The sequence below is a fragment of the Neomonachus schauinslandi genome, chromosome 7 (assembly GCF_002201575.2).
Source record: "Neomonachus schauinslandi chromosome 7, ASM220157v2, whole genome shotgun sequence".
NCBI lineage: Eukaryota > Metazoa > Chordata > Mammalia > Carnivora > Phocidae > Neomonachus > Neomonachus schauinslandi.
Window position 1 is genome coordinate 16,263,392 of NC_058409.1, and position 15,509 is coordinate 16,278,900.

At 38.0% G+C, this 15,509-nt stretch overlaps 1 protein-coding gene across 2 annotated transcripts in view; it reads right to left on the reverse strand.

Annotated features, from left to right (window-relative positions):
• The window catches only part of CEP120 (centrosomal protein 120), a 63,977-nt gene that overhangs the window by 29,614 nt on the left and 18,854 nt on the right, over positions 1-15,509 (reverse strand). The window contains exons 7-14 of one of the 2 annotated variants that reach the window (XM_044916724.1): positions 14,836-15,062; positions 13,385-13,467; positions 11,684-11,861; positions 8,948-9,097; positions 8,117-8,299; positions 6,030-6,126; positions 5,778-5,930; positions 5,174-5,263 (exon numbers count right to left, since the gene is read on the reverse strand). In XM_044916724.1, coding sequence (XP_044772659.1) covers positions 5,174-5,263; positions 5,778-5,930; positions 6,030-6,126; positions 8,117-8,299; positions 8,948-9,097; positions 11,684-11,861; positions 13,385-13,467; positions 14,836-15,062 — 1,161 coding nt within the window. Of the gene's footprint in view, positions 1-5,173; positions 5,264-5,777; positions 5,931-6,029; positions 6,127-8,116; positions 8,300-8,947; positions 9,098-11,683; positions 11,862-13,384; positions 13,602-14,834; positions 15,063-15,509 lie in introns of both variants that reach the window. The other variant, XM_044916723.1, reaches the window with a different exon arrangement.

Below are 15,509 nucleotides of genomic sequence, written 5' to 3' on the forward strand. Positions count from 1 at the left end.
TATCAGCTGAACCACAGAACATAAAAAAATAATTCAAGTAATTTTTTTCTCTGTCTTCTCTACTAATGTAGAAGCATAGGATCAAGTTAATCCATTAGCGACAGTAGATGCTGGCAAGCATTAGGGCTTAATTCTCTCAAGAAACCCTGGCTGAGAAAGTCTGCAGGATCAAGTCTAACCTCCTCAAAATGGAACAGAAGAGCATTTACATTCCATAAACCTCTCTATGCCTTATTTCTTGAGGCATACCCTCTCCTCCCTTCTTCCCACATCAACCTACATACAATTTTCTTAATGCCAAGCCTATTTCAAACTTCTTTGGAATGTCCCTTGAGTCCACCTGGTAGTATCTACTAATCTTTATCAAAGTAAAAGCATAATCTTATCCATGAAACACTTCCTCATACTATTCCCTTATGTAGAACGGAGTTCTTCCTTCTTTGTGGGTACATGATAGCGATCTTTAGCTATCTGACGGGAAGTCACGTAGAAGAATAAACATGATCTCAGCTATGAAGAAGGCAGAACAGGACCAGAGTATCCTACTCATAAATTACTTTAAGACACATTCATTAGTTAACAATCACCGGGTTTAGCATATCCGTCTGTACAACCAGGTTATTAGCAATACACTGGTTTCCGGAAATAAAGGTTTAGTATATTTCACTTCACCCCAAAGGCCCCAAGTGGGTGGTAGACAGATCATTATATTATCTGTTTCAAGGTTAACTAAGGCTTCATTTATTTGGAGGAAAAGTTTATGTATAAGTCCAGAGAATAAATTATTTTTTCAAACAGAGAAATTTCCACAAAAACAATCTGCTCCTTTTCAGGTAACAAAATAATGCCTCCAAATGGTCCCAAAAGATGACCAAAAAACATTAATTGATAGATTAATAAACCCAGTCACCCATAAGGATATATATCATTAGGTGCCTATCAGAAGCTTAAAATAGTAATTTATTATTATGAAATACTAGTATCTTTGAGATCTGATTATATATAGTTTTATTTTACTACATACACTCCTTCACTACTACATCCTGAATTGGTGGGCTATTAGCTAGTTAGCATCTTTACTACTACGCCCTGAATTGGTGGGCAAGATAGAAGTTCCTCATATTAAACAGATGTGTTCCATTTTACTATTAATTAATTATTTTGTGCCGAATAGCAGAAATAAAATGAAATTTAAATGACTGCATAATGTTCCATGAGTATTATCCAGACTCCTTCAGGTAAACTGTCTAACTATTGAAGAAGTTACATATTGTTTTGAAGAAAACAGGTAAATAAAGTGAAAATAAATGAACAGAAAAGGCTCATACATTTTAGACCTAAAAATAGTATGGTGAGATTCTCAGAGAATTTAGCTTGAAAAGGTCTCATCCTATTGAAGAAAAAATTGCTTTTTTCTCCCCACGGACTCAATTTTACAGTAACTTACCAAGTTTTAGAAAAACAGATCTCATCCTAGTTGACCATACTCTTACAAGACAGAGCACATGTTACACTGGATGAGTTGTAACTCCCAAATGTATTTAGACTGAAATAAAATGGCAACATCCAATCTACTTTTTGACATGACTAATTCAAATAAATACCTGAGCCACTTACTAGACAGATATCATATTCCATTTTCTGAGCAGAGTTCTTATTAACTAATCAGGAGCTTGTCGATTCAAGCTGAAATGGTAGGAGAAACTGTATATACTGGAAGCCAATTGAAAAGATAACAGCAAAATGACAACCAACCAGAAATCACTTTTTTTTTTTTCCAACTCATTACACAAAAACTTTTTTCTCTCTCTCTTTTTTTTTTTTTTTGCAATAGAAAGTTCAATTAGGGCACAAGGTGGATTTGTCAAAATTATTAACTAAAAAATGTTTCAAGATTTGACTTTTGCAAACCTCAACCCTGAAAAACTCTTCAACAGCACTTTAAAAAATGGTTCAACAATAAACTCGTCTTGCCTTAAAAGGTAAATGAAAAATTAAAAAACTTTCAATATTTGATGGCTCAGATTCAATTCATAAAGGATACTGGAGAACTATAAATGCTACTTAATATAAAAGTCACACTTAGTACAACTACTATAAAGTTTAAGTATGTGTGAGGGCCTCTAAATTTTTAAATTTCAGTTATTTGAGTATTTAAGAACAGATGCTTTAGAGTGGTCCTATTATCTTTTTCTTTTAATTCACCGGTTTTTCAAATTTTTAATGGTTGAGAATTAAGGGAGATAAAGTTGAAACAGTTACTTTAAAGTCAAAGGCTTGGGGGCCTTCTGTTCGGTCTACCCATAGAAGACTAACTGCCCCCCCCCAAAACACAAATGGAACAACCCACACGAAACAAGTGCTTTCACACACTGGAGAATGGGCAGCCCAGGACCATCATTCCTGACAGAGCAGAAACAAATGAGGCCCTAACAGGAACTCTAGTGGACTTCCTGGAGGCACTTTCCAGACTCTAGCTCAGAGAAGGGGGGACCCAGCAGACCCTCGCCATCTGGCCGAGTTGAGGCAATAGACAGACCAAAGAGGATGAGGCAAGTCAAGCTGGTGAGGAGAGGAGGGAGACGTGGAGAGAGTGAGCACCTGAGACCTGCAGAGTAGTCTGCTCCAATCTGAGGTGAAACCCCGAAGGCTGGGGACTTTACCACTGGAAAGCTCTAAGATGAAGCATTCCCAGAGCTCATACAGGTCTGAGAGGAGTGTGCATTCCTACCCGTCCGAGGGAAGAGACCCTGTGACACACCAGGCATCTACATACTGTTACGGAGCCCAAGGCTATGGGATGTTGTCAACTCATCCTAGCCAAACTTTAAAGGATCAAACTCATCCCAAGGAACCTCACATCATAATGAGATCCAGCAACTGACAATGTAAGCTTCACAATTTCTGGTATCTAACAAAAAATTACCCGTCATGCTAAGAAGGAGAAAAATGTAACCTATACCCAGGTGAAAAAACAACAGAAAGAGACCTCAAAATGATACAGATGTTGGAACTAGTAGATAACATACTATAAATATATTGCATATACTGAAAAGGAAAACATGAACATGTGGAAAAGTGGAGTATGTTTAAAAAAAGGGGAAAGGCCCAAATGGACCTTTCAAAGATGAAAAGTGCAGTATATGAAATGAAAAATTATGTTCAAATGGATTCATGGCAAATTAGACCCTTCAGAAGACAAGACAGGTGAACCTGAAGTCACAGCAATAAAAAATACCCAAAACGAAGCACTGAGAAGGAAAAAAAAAAAAACTTAAAAAAATAATTCACTTCTTACTGGGACAATATCAAGCAGTCTAAGATACATGTACATTGCAATCCAAGCACAAGAGGAGAAAGAGACACAGGAAAAAATTTTAAGCAATAAAAACCTAAACTGTTTCAAACTTGGTAAAACCCTATAATCAAGAAGCTCAAAGTCTCCAAGCAGGGTGAACACACGCACACAGACATACAAAGACACACACACACAAGCACAAGGCCCATCAAAATCATAATGCTGAAAACTAGTGGTAAAGAAAAAAATCTTAAAAGCAGTTCAGAGAAAGAGACATTACAGATAGAGGGCCAAGGTAAAAGGGCCAGCAAATTTTCTATCAGAAACAACACAAATCGAAATGCAAATGAAACAACTTTCAAGACTGAAACAAAAAATTGTCAACCGAGAATTCTATACCCAGTGAAAATATATTTATTTTTTTATTTTTAAAGATTTTATTTATTTATTTGAGAGAGAGAGAATGAGAGAGAGCACATGAGAGGGGGGAGGGTCAGAGGGAGAAGCAGACTCCCTGCCGAGCAGGGAGCCCGATGCGGGACTCGATCCAGGGACTCCAGGATCATGACCTGAGCTGAAGGCAGTCGCTTAACCAACTGAACCACCCAGGCGCCCTGAAAATATGTTTATTTCAAAATGAGGGAGAGATAAACACTTCTTCACATAAAAGCTTGACAGCATTTATTGCCATCGGACCCATACTAAAAGAAATGTTATGTATTTGGGTAATAAAAAAGGACTACTGCCTCAGAGTTTTACTTCTTTAAAAACTCTGTAAAGCAAAAATATATTTTAGGGTAATACATGTAAAAGCAAAATCTATGATGGTAACAACACAAAAGACATATGCTGGACACGTACTGCTGTAAACTTCTTACACTACAAATGAAGTGGTAGAATAGCACTTGGAAGCATATTGTGATAAATTAAAGCTACATATTTTAAACCTTAAAGCAACCATCAAAAAAAAAAAAAAAAGGAAGAAAAAAAAAAAAAAACAAAAAAGGTAAAAAAAAAAAAAAAAAAAACGGGATCATAAAAAAAGTCAATAAATCCAAAAAATGGAAAAAGCAGCCGACAAAAAAAAAAAAAAGAAAAAACTAAGATGGAACAAATGGAAAACCGAGTAGATTTAAACCCAAATATATAAAACAAAAAAAACAAAAAAAACAAAAAACAAGAACAAAAAAACCCCAACCATGTCAATAATTACCCATTAAATGTAAATGGTTGAAATCAGAGAAGAAAATAAAGTAACTTTCAAGAATATTCTAGTCCGCACCCTGCTCCTGGCTTGGTCGAGTGTAGCAAACCATCTTGCCATTGGTTGTCTCCTCCCATTTATAGATACATCATTAACCACTAAAATGAAAGTTAAATTTCAATATTTGAAACAAGTCTAATTTTCAGGGTTTTTGTTTTACTCAATAACTTGAATGTAAATAGGTAAGTATTGAACTTTTGCTTTCTGGAGTAAGATCAGATGGTCTCATTTTGTTTTTAAAGATGTCATTTATTCCAGAATTAAATTCTTAAAAGAGCTTATAAGTTTTTGATGCTTTTTTATTAACTAACAAATTAAAACATTTATATATACTTAGATGTCTTATTTTCTTTTTTCATACAGAAGTAGGCTTTTTTCCTAGAATATTCAGTTTTCGAAAGAATAATACTATTGCAGGGTTCAAAATCGAAAAAGCACCAAACACCTTAAGAGAAAGGCCTTCCTCCTACTCCTGACCCATTCATCCACTTTATCCAAGCCAATATACAACCACTATACTTTGATATTCCACAGATTTTCTTTAATGCAAGTACAAGATACTATCATTAATATTTTTCCTTTCCACCTTTGATTTCTATAGAAGTTATTACCTTTTTCTTTACAAGCGATTCTCTCTCTCGGTCTCTTTTCTTCCATTCCTCAGCAAGAGCCTGCATATGAGCCAATTCCTTCTGCTTTAGCTACAAGAGGAAGACAAAACAGTCACAGAAAACACACCAGTATTTCCAACACACCAATCAGTTGTTCGGTGGTAAAGAATTAATACTGTTCACGGATAGGTTTCTTTCAGGAATTCCCTTTTTTTCCTAAACCAAACAAAGAGAAGGCCTGAGGCAAGGAACGCCCATATGAGAATAAAGCTAACGTAAGACCTGTTCTCTAACTCTCTCGTTTCCAGACAGATGATTTCAGGCTCCAGGAGGGTATGCTACATGAGGGCCTGAAATTAAAAGAAATGTTCAAGTTTTCAGTCTCTGACTTCTAACCTTCAAGTCCTAATTCTGCCCCAGAGTCATGGAGAAAGTTTAGGGGAATCCTTCTTGCGTGCCTTCTGCCCAGCTGTCATTTAACGAGTATTTTTTTATATAAGAGTAAAGCATTCTTGATATTCAGAGGGACTGGGTAGGGTACCCATGGAACAGAGAGAGAAAGCCTTACAGAGAAGAAAGAAATGTAGTCAGTAGACAAAGTAACCTGATTTTCAAAAATGTCTTCTTGCATCTCTTTCCACATTTCTAGCTCCAGGGCTGCTTTGTATTCTAAGGTTTCTCGAGGCTCTGTCTGGACTTCTGAAGGACAAGGTGCTAGAGGAACGGAAGATGGCTTCTGTTGCACAGCAGATAAACCCTGAGACATGAATGAAAACGAATTGAAACCAGTACGCTCACACATGTAGCGCATGAGATCCACTGTGAAGAGTCAGATTTCACTCTCAGTGATACTGACCTGAGATGAATCAGAGACAAGAATCTCACGCATTTTTACTAGTCCATAATCTTCTAGAGTTACTGTATAAGAAAGATCCATTATCCTGTGGTTTGACCTGCAGGTGAAATCAGAAATATCTTAAAATTCATGGAAACCCTTTTCTATTATTTTTCCTTTTATTTCCCCAAAGCTCTAGCAGTGACTAGGTCACATTTCTTGTACCTGACACTCTTGCTACTCCAACTGCAGTTAAATTCTATAGGCTTTAAGACCTTCCACATACAGGATCTTACTTGAGCATAAACACTCTAATTAGTCCATACCCACATTTACTAAAAAAATGACCTCTAACACTGGTAGAGAAATGTAAAATCTTAATGCCCATAGGTAATTACTGCTGAACTTTCATTTCCTTCCTCTGTTTTATGTACGTGCAGAGGGACATGCACTCATGCATGTTAAGATCAAACCATTTTGTCCCTTTTCCTCCATTTCCATCTGGAGCATTTTTCTGATGTAGTCAGCTTTAACTCAGAATGTGTGTTTTAATGCCTATAAAATATCCTAGTGAATTTATATAGTAAAATTAAGAAAAAAACAAATTTCCCTACTCTTGATTATATATAGATTATTCTGAATTCTTATTCCACTTTTTTCCTGGGCGAAGCACTTGTATATAAATCTTTTATGGGATGTGAGTGATGCTTCAGGATAATTCCTGAAAATTGGTTAATTATATATAATTTTTATTATAACGAGGATTTCTCTATCAGAGAACTCCAAGGAGCATTTACTAAACTGTTAGAGGAAAATACAATCTTGGCTACAAGAAACGTAGCTTTGTCTAAATCAAATCTATTCCATAAATCCTTGGTCAAACACAACTTCGGTGAACGAAACCCACACAAGCAAACCCTTAATAATCAATTTTCACATTTTTCTTCTAATCTCACAGCTTTAGAAGACATGAATGAAGCAAAATGAAACACTATCTTACCTAAGTCTCCTAAAACTCTTCTGTCTACAGAGCAGGGCAATAAAAGTTAATATTCATAACCCACAGATTTAAAATAACTAGTAATGATCTGATTATTTTCATGATATTCTACTTATGTGACCAAACAATGGTATTTTTTTTTTTAAGATTTTACTTATTTGACAGAACGAGAGAGAGAGAGAGCACAAGCAGGGGGGAAGGGCACAGGCAGAGGGAGAAGCAGGCTCCCCACTGAGCAGGGAGCCCGATGCGGGGCACCATCCCAGGACCCCGAGGTCATGACCTGAGCCGAAGGCAGACGCTTAACCGACGGAGCCACCCAGGGGCCCCAAGAATGGTATTTTAAAAGAATTTTCAGCTCAGCAGGATATCTGATACTGTAAAACACCTGTTCCCAGATCCTCCAAGTGAGTCAAAGTTTTACTCAACTCCTCACTGTCTGCAAGTGGCTAGAGGTGGGCAAGAGCAAGGGAAGGGATTTCAGTACTACTTTTAGATCTCAGCTTTTTACTGAGCCGGATTTCTCTCTACATTTTAATTATGCTTCAAAAATCAAGGCATGTGATTTATAATGTTATAGTTTATTTAAACTTCTGTTGTTAAATTTAAAAAGATCACTCAAAAGAGGTCTTTTGTGTAGGACATATGAACTTCGGTTTTTCACTGTGGCATTGATAAATCCCAGGGCAGAAAAACAATACTCTTTTTAAAGTGCCAAACATTTGTAACATTCTCAGAAATCAGATTTGAAGCAAAAGTTAAAATATTTGTCAAGGAGAACAACAGTCATTCCCAATGCAAGACAATATAACGATACCTTAGCAATTTGACCTTGACTTACTAAAAAAAAAAAAAAAAAAAAAAAAAAGCCAGAATTTACAATTGTCAGGCTTAAGAGGGGGAGGGAAATACTTAAGAGCCTAAGTGTTTACAGTATCATGGGGTACAGTGGTACCTGAAAGCTAAAGAAGGCTAAAGAGCAAGTGAGAATGTAGCCCCCATCGGTCAAAGAAGAAAGGTGAGAACAAAGACGACAGGAGAGGATAAGGCTGTAAGCAGCTAATGAGAATAAAAAGCAAGTGAAGACCAGTTCTGGGCAATGCATTACCCCTGTGCTGTTATGAAAGGCACACATTCACTGTAAGTTTGACGCCAACACTGTTCACCATTGGAACCCAAAAAGCGGGTTTTTTCCGAAGACAAGACGTTAGAAAGCTGGATTCTGGCGATTCCCAGAAGTAAATCTTTACTCATTTTATCCTTGTGCCATAATTCAACCAGCAATGGAATCCTGAGGAAGAGAGAAACCAGTGTTCATACCTATCAGTTCTGGACTAAGTCACTAACATCTTTGAGGTCCCTAAATGCATTCAAAGATGATTTGTTACCTGGATCAGAAAGGCTCAATGCCACAGGTAACAAACAGAAAATACTATTACATTTTCTACACCTCCTTCTGTGCAATAAAGAAAACCCTTCAAATACTGTTCTTTTTTATTCTTTCTTCCTTCCCTTTAAATTAATATACAAATTTGAATTGTGATACCCTGAGAAAGTAAAAAGACATTTCAGATTTCAGTTTCCTTCACAAATCCAATTCAGACAGCTGGATTAACACCTCCATTTTATATAGATGACAAATCAGAAAAAGCAAGTAATACACTACAGTCAACTGGTGAATCAAGAATAAAAACTAAACAGCTTGCTCGTATTTACCTTCACATATTATGAAAAAACAAGACTACTTTTCAAAGTTTCTCCTTTACTCATAGATTGTACGAACACAGGCCTAACATCCCAAGCAAGACAAATAAGATACGAAAATCTACAAAGAGCCTCCATTACTATATAAAACTTGATAGAAGAAGGACAAACATCACAGACATTCTTACTGCATTTGTTTCTAGGTCTTCAAATGCACTGACTGCACATGTATTACCTTAAGAAGGTATCCTGCAGCTGATGAGGCAGAGTTGCAAAATCAAATGCACAGTAAGACTGCGGAAGAAAAACTTCCATGTTTTTGCGAACTTCTACAGGCGGATTAGTCATAATAGGAGCCGCGCTCCCAAAGAATGGATAGGAGTACCTAGAATTTAAGGAAAACAAAGTCCTATGATACAGCTGACAGATAAGACTTCTAGTCTGTGTTGTTTTCTTAAAAACATAGTATGAATATAATGAACAAATACAATTTTTAAAATTGGTAAATGGTACAAATACATGATGGCTTTAGTCCTAACACCAACTTTAAAATACTGCAAACACGGTCAGTGTTGATATAAAAATGATAGCAATTCTAGAGAAAATGCATGATGGGTTTAGCACTGGTTCCCAAAGCTGCTTTACAAGTGATCCTAGAATGACCTTCTGGGGAAGAAGAATTCTGGTATTTTGAAGGCAATGACACCAAATAAGGAAGAGATCATCATTTTGATACGTTCTAAGTAAGAATAAGACTTAGGAATGACAATGAGGCCGCTAAACAAAGATCAAGCCGCCACTGGTTTAGGATTTCCTCGAGGGCACCAGTCCCATCTTTTGCATCCGTGCCCTCCCAGCAACAAATAAGCAGTTTGGGGTACATAGTAAACTTTCAAGAAATACCTGCTGAGTTTAATTTCAAAACTTATTTTCTTTATTCAATAATGTCTTGATGTTAATGGGCTAAAAAAACTCCTAGTCAGCGCCAAAAGGGTGTACTCATGGTATTCTGTCTTTGAGAATCAAGGATGAAAGCAGATGAATCAATGAGTAACAGCGCTCTTCCTGTCATCACAGAAACCACACCGGATTCAATGGGAGGATGCCTGACTACTGCAGAACTTCACTTCGCATTTAAAGCCAAATATCAAGACAACGTAATGCTCACTTAAATTCCATTTTGTATCCTGTTATTCATTAGGAAAACTGGAGCTTAAAGCCTACTAGTGAAAACTGCTTTTCCTACAACAAGAATCCTGTGCATTCACTCAATTCCTATATAATTACACATCCACTGAAATCAGGTATCTCACAAATCCCATTATGCAGTTGCCAACTACAGTTTCATGATAGTTCATGGGAGCCTGACACCATAAAATCGATCAAAGTTAAACTGTTTTTAAAAATGCCATAAAATGACTCCAAGACAGAAACAATGGCTCTTATCATCAAGTGAATTCTATGCAGAGTGTGTAAGTGAATCATAACTGTACCCTCGGTTTACAACACTCTCCCCCTTTTCTTTGCCAGCTGGACTTCTGGCCTCTCTCACATGTTGACTTCTTCCTCAATCTGTCTTCTTCACAAGGTTGAGCTCTTTGTTTACGTGGCCCATAAACCCCTAATACCAGGCACACTGCTGGATAATGTAGGCACTTCATGAGTCAACCAATGGCCCATAGGACAAGAATGAACCACAAAAACTATGAGGAATGCCTGCTAAGTGGGTTGGTACAAGGCTTCCCCCTCACAGCTTCTAATTTTAGGTCATCCCAGTATTTCTACGCTCTGGCTAACAGCATCTCTAAGTACCCCAAGATCACATTCTCTACTAGCAGTGGTAAAGAGATCTCAGTTAAAAAACTTGAGGGAGAAAGACAAAAAGGTAAAGCAGAAAGTAAGTAATAATTCTATTTCTAAAAACCATTTTACGAGATGTTCTAGAAACTCTTTGAGAAAAGCTTTGTGAGAAAAAAGCCTTTTTTGGCCCTCAATTTTCAACTAACATTTTCATAATGATTCTCAGCCTCTAACAAGAGGTAAAAAGCAAAACTTAAGCTGTGACAGAAACACTCCTGTTCTGCGAATTCACAATCAGACTCAGGGTTGGGTCCCTTTGATTCTGTCCATTATTCACATCAAAGCCCAGAGGATTTGGCAATAGCTTGATAAGAATCTAACTGAAAAATGAGATACAAGGAAGAGTTAATTTATGCATCTAAAGCAGGTATGCCTTAAATACCAGCAAGGAGCACCGTGCAGCGGCTGACGTTCCTGCCAATGGCAATCCCAAACGACAGAAAGGTTTTTGTATTTTAACCACATAAGGAGCAACAACTTTATTAGAAATGCTAATGCTTGCTCCAAAGAAATTTATAAGGAAAAACTAAATACTCCAAACTAAAACACATTATTTTATTACATTTAATACACATTTCAGCCAAAAGTTGATGAAAATATATTACTGTTAAAAACAAGCTAGTGAGTAAAGCCATTTAACTGGCTGAAATATATATGTATTTCAATTTTTTATATGGAACAGGGTGAACACATTCCCCTTGCAGTTCATTAAGTATGGTTCTTATGGTCTCAGTTACCGAGGGTAACCCCCCCATTGTAATGAAGTTTTAGAGAAAAGTCAGATACTACACCTCCCTTATTTTGACCTATGATACCTTTTCTAGAAACAACACCTTTTCAGTTCAAGAGTCACTGTTTTGTTTTGTTTTTTTTACAAAGGAGCATGAACAAATTGTCATCAATACCTACAGTTAGTATTAGCTCTCCTACCACCAATGCCGCCCTGGTTTAAATTCAAAGTCATTAGGATAGAGTCTGGCCCCCTTTTCCATTCAGGGGTTTAACAACTGTTTGAACCTCTTTGGTGATAGTTCTCCCTCTGCAATTTCCAAAGAGAGGAAAGGCATGTGCTCTTCAGAAAATAGTACTTGGAGACAAAATCGGACCACACCTTAATATACAGTTGATTGGAAAACCAACTTCCAAATCATGGATACTCCTTAAGTCTACTGAGAAGCAAAAATGGTGTGATGTGGCTGGTACAGCAATCTTCTGTCCGGAGGCAGCTTCTGAAGCGTGCGATGCGGGCACTGGCTGGACCACCGAGGCAGGTGCAGGAGAACTGACGGCTAGAATGAACATAAAAATTCCAAAGGAAAAATGCCACTTGGTAACAGTTTCTCTTAAGTTATTTACCTCACTTACAGACATCTCATTTACATTAAGCATGGCACTTTCCTTAACAAAAAAAAAAGATCTCTCACTTACCTCCAAGCAAGGAACAGTGAGTGATCACTTGCTTTCATAAACATATGAACTGAGCCATCAACCTCTTCAAGTGACTTACCCAAAATGATGTAGGCTTTCATTCCCACTTTAGAGCTGTGTGAAAAAGAGCTTACTCGGCACACAGACTGCAAAACATAACAGCATACACTAGTGTCGCTGTGATGTGTGCCATCAGCCTGGCCGGCACCGACTTCTTTCCAAGAGGCAGCTACACGGAACTGAGTATTTGAAGGGTTATACTTGAGACTTACGGCAGATAAGAATTACATCACTTTTTAAGAAGTAGTTTTGGCTATTTTAGGCACATATGACAAAGGCTAACAAAAAGAGCTATCTAGGGGCGCCTGGGTGGCTCAGTCGTTAAGCATCTGCCTTCGGCTCAGGTCATGATCCCAGGGTCCTGGGATCGAGCCCCGCATCGGGCTCCTGTCTCAGCGGGGAGCCTGCTTCTCCCTCTAACCCTCCCCCCGCTCATGTACTCTCTCTCTCTCTCTCTCTCATTCTTGCTCTCTCAAATAAATAAATGTTTAAAAAAAAAAAAAAAGAGCTATCTAGTCCAATCCTATCACAGACCAGAGATGTTTAGCAAGCAGTCCAAGTCCTCCAGCTACTCAGTGACCGAGTGATCACTTGCACCTTAACTTCTGACTCCTAATCGACCACTACTCTAATTACTTACACTAGGAAATGTAACTGCAGATCCTCATGCAGCAGATGAAAAAAGTTTGTAAAACCAGATAAAACCATTCTCAGTCTCTCCCTTAACTGTAAGATCAAAAATGAGTCTAATGATTATTACAATAGGCAGCAGCTCGGGCGCCTGGGTGGCTCAGTTGGTTAAGCGACTGCCTTCGGCTCAGGTCATGATCCTGGAGTCCCTGGATCGAGTCCCGCATCGGGCTCCCTGCTCGGCAGGGAGTCTGCTTCGTCCTCTGACCCTATCCCCTCTCATGTGTTCTCTCTCTCTCATTCTCTCTCTCTCAAATAAATAAATAAAATCTTTAAAAAAAAAAAAAACAATAGGCAGCAGCTCTTCTAAAATTCCAATGAATTCATAATATTTAAGTGTTTACTAGCTAAAAATATGCTCGAAAGACCGATTTGCTGTAATTTCTTCTCAATAAGCTACTGTTTCTAAAGTAAAAGTAATTGAAAAATTCTCTCACCTTTTAGCGAGTTCTATGATGAAGTTATAGACTCAATTTAAATTTAATTCAATTTAAACTGAATTTTTTTATATCACTATACATTTTGGCTCTTAAAAAGGCTCACAATTTACTTATAAACTGTGAAAACTCTCTTAATCATTAATTAGATGGCTACAAAATGTACACCTAAAAAATCTGTAAAAAGAACATCTTACCCTTTGGATTTGGTTTTGGGTCCTTATCATATTGCAAGCTTTCCACTTCACTTCCTGTTACATCATCTTTTGTGGGAGGTGATGGGTTTTGAGGTGGAACAGGGGACACACTTGGTGACTTTGGCCCAGTGAGTGTCTTCTCTTCTATAGGAGTTAAAACTCGCTTCTTTGAATGCCGTAGCTCATGTTCATTCTGGGTCTTTAATTCAATTAAAGACTAAAAACAATTTTTAAATAAAGTATAATTTGCAAAGCACTTTCCTTCATAATTAAGCAAAAAACGTGACGTTGTTTTTTTAAAAAAATAAAAGCTTCCTTTCCCAGTTTGGATATTCCTAGTCTATTTTTCTTCATAATTTGCAAATTTTCTTATAGCATCTAGGACCAGAAAAAGGAAGATGAACAGGAAGGAAATATGATATCCAGAGCTGAGTACCAAAATGCATCCTAACTTGTAAGAAGGGATATTTGATATAACACGTCAGGCCAGGTGTCCCTGGGAATGGTTATTACCAAGGCAATAAACACAATGGAGGCCTGTTACTAAAACAAAAACATATCTAATATGATTTTCTTCCTCTCCTTTGTTCAACTTTCTTCTAAAAATATATATGTATATGCATATACTTAAACTCTCACTTTGATTTTTCCAGCTTTAATCCATAACCTACATAAAGATCAGTTCTTCAAAAGAACAGTACATTAAAGTTGATTCTGGGGCTATGTACAATCAAAAAACATATATACATCCAAACAAATACCCATCTCTGTTGCCTAAAGAGAGTATAAGGACCACAAAGCACCAGTGAACCAAGAACTTTCGTCTTAGCTCAAGCAGGGTCAACTGAAACGATTACCATTAATGCAGATTCCCAGGAACTAGGTCCAACAACATTCTCATTCCCAGGAGTTCCTTGTCTGGCAGTGACTGACCATGAGTGGGGCAGAGGGCGGGGGGAGGGAAGAGGTCCTACTACAGGAGAAGACTATATGGGTGCACCTGGGAGTCTGCTTGAGATTCTCTCCTTCTGCCCCCTCCTCTCTAAAAATAAATGCATCTTTAATAAAAGGGTAGGGGACGCCAGGGTGGCTCGGTTGGTTAAGTGTCTACCTTCAGCTCAGGTCATGATCTCCCTGCTCAGTGGGGAGTCTGCATTTCGCTCTCCCTCTGCCCCTCCCCCTGCTCGTGCTCTCTCTCTTCTCTCCCTCTCAAATAAATAAAATCTTAAAAAAAAAAAAAAAAGACAAGACTGTATGCAAAGGCCCTATATAAAGACTTAATAAAGTATAGCTGGGGAGCCACAGTACTTTTCAGAAAGGAAGTACAATGTGATGCAGGCCACTAATTAATATTTCTTACGCAAGGTAACGCTTGTGAAGTTCAACTTTTACGAGGAGGCCCAAGCGACGCCGCGGAAGCTGGAGGAGGGGACGGAGGGTCACTACTTGCCTGGGCGTCTATGCCTTCTCTCTGCAGAGCCACAGACACACCGACCGTGGGCGCCAGCTCCACAGGAAGAGGTGCAAGCTTTTGTTTGGCTCGGTTTGGAGGGTCGAGAATAAAAGCACCCTCGACTGTGACGGGGTGCTGGTCGATTTCTGTACTCCCCTTTTTCAGTAGTCCAGTTAAGGGTACTTCTGTACTTCCAAGTGACTGGTCTCCACAGCAAAGATGGATCTAACGTGAAAGAGAAAATCCGAATAGGCTTAATATTCTCTCCTGTCTCCTAAACACATGAACTTAACAGAAAGTTAGGGGTGCCTGGATGGCTCAGTAGTTGAGCATCTGACTCTTGGTTTTGGCTCAGGTCATGATCTCAGGGCTGTGGGATCAAGCCCCGCGTCGGGCTCCACACTCACGCTCAGCACGGAGTCTGTGAGTAACAGGTTCTTATACTTGATGGTTAAAATTATTGATAAGGCACAAAATTTACTAAGAACTCAATAATAAAGCCATTCTCTTTCATTTTTTCTCTCAATACTGTATACTCATACATTATCACCCTTCTCTCTTTCAGGAACTATGGTTACTTTAATATTTTACTATGCTATTTCACCAATTGTATCATGAATACATGAATGTAAACAGAAAACTAATACTTCAAGCATTTTTTCCTATTTCCAT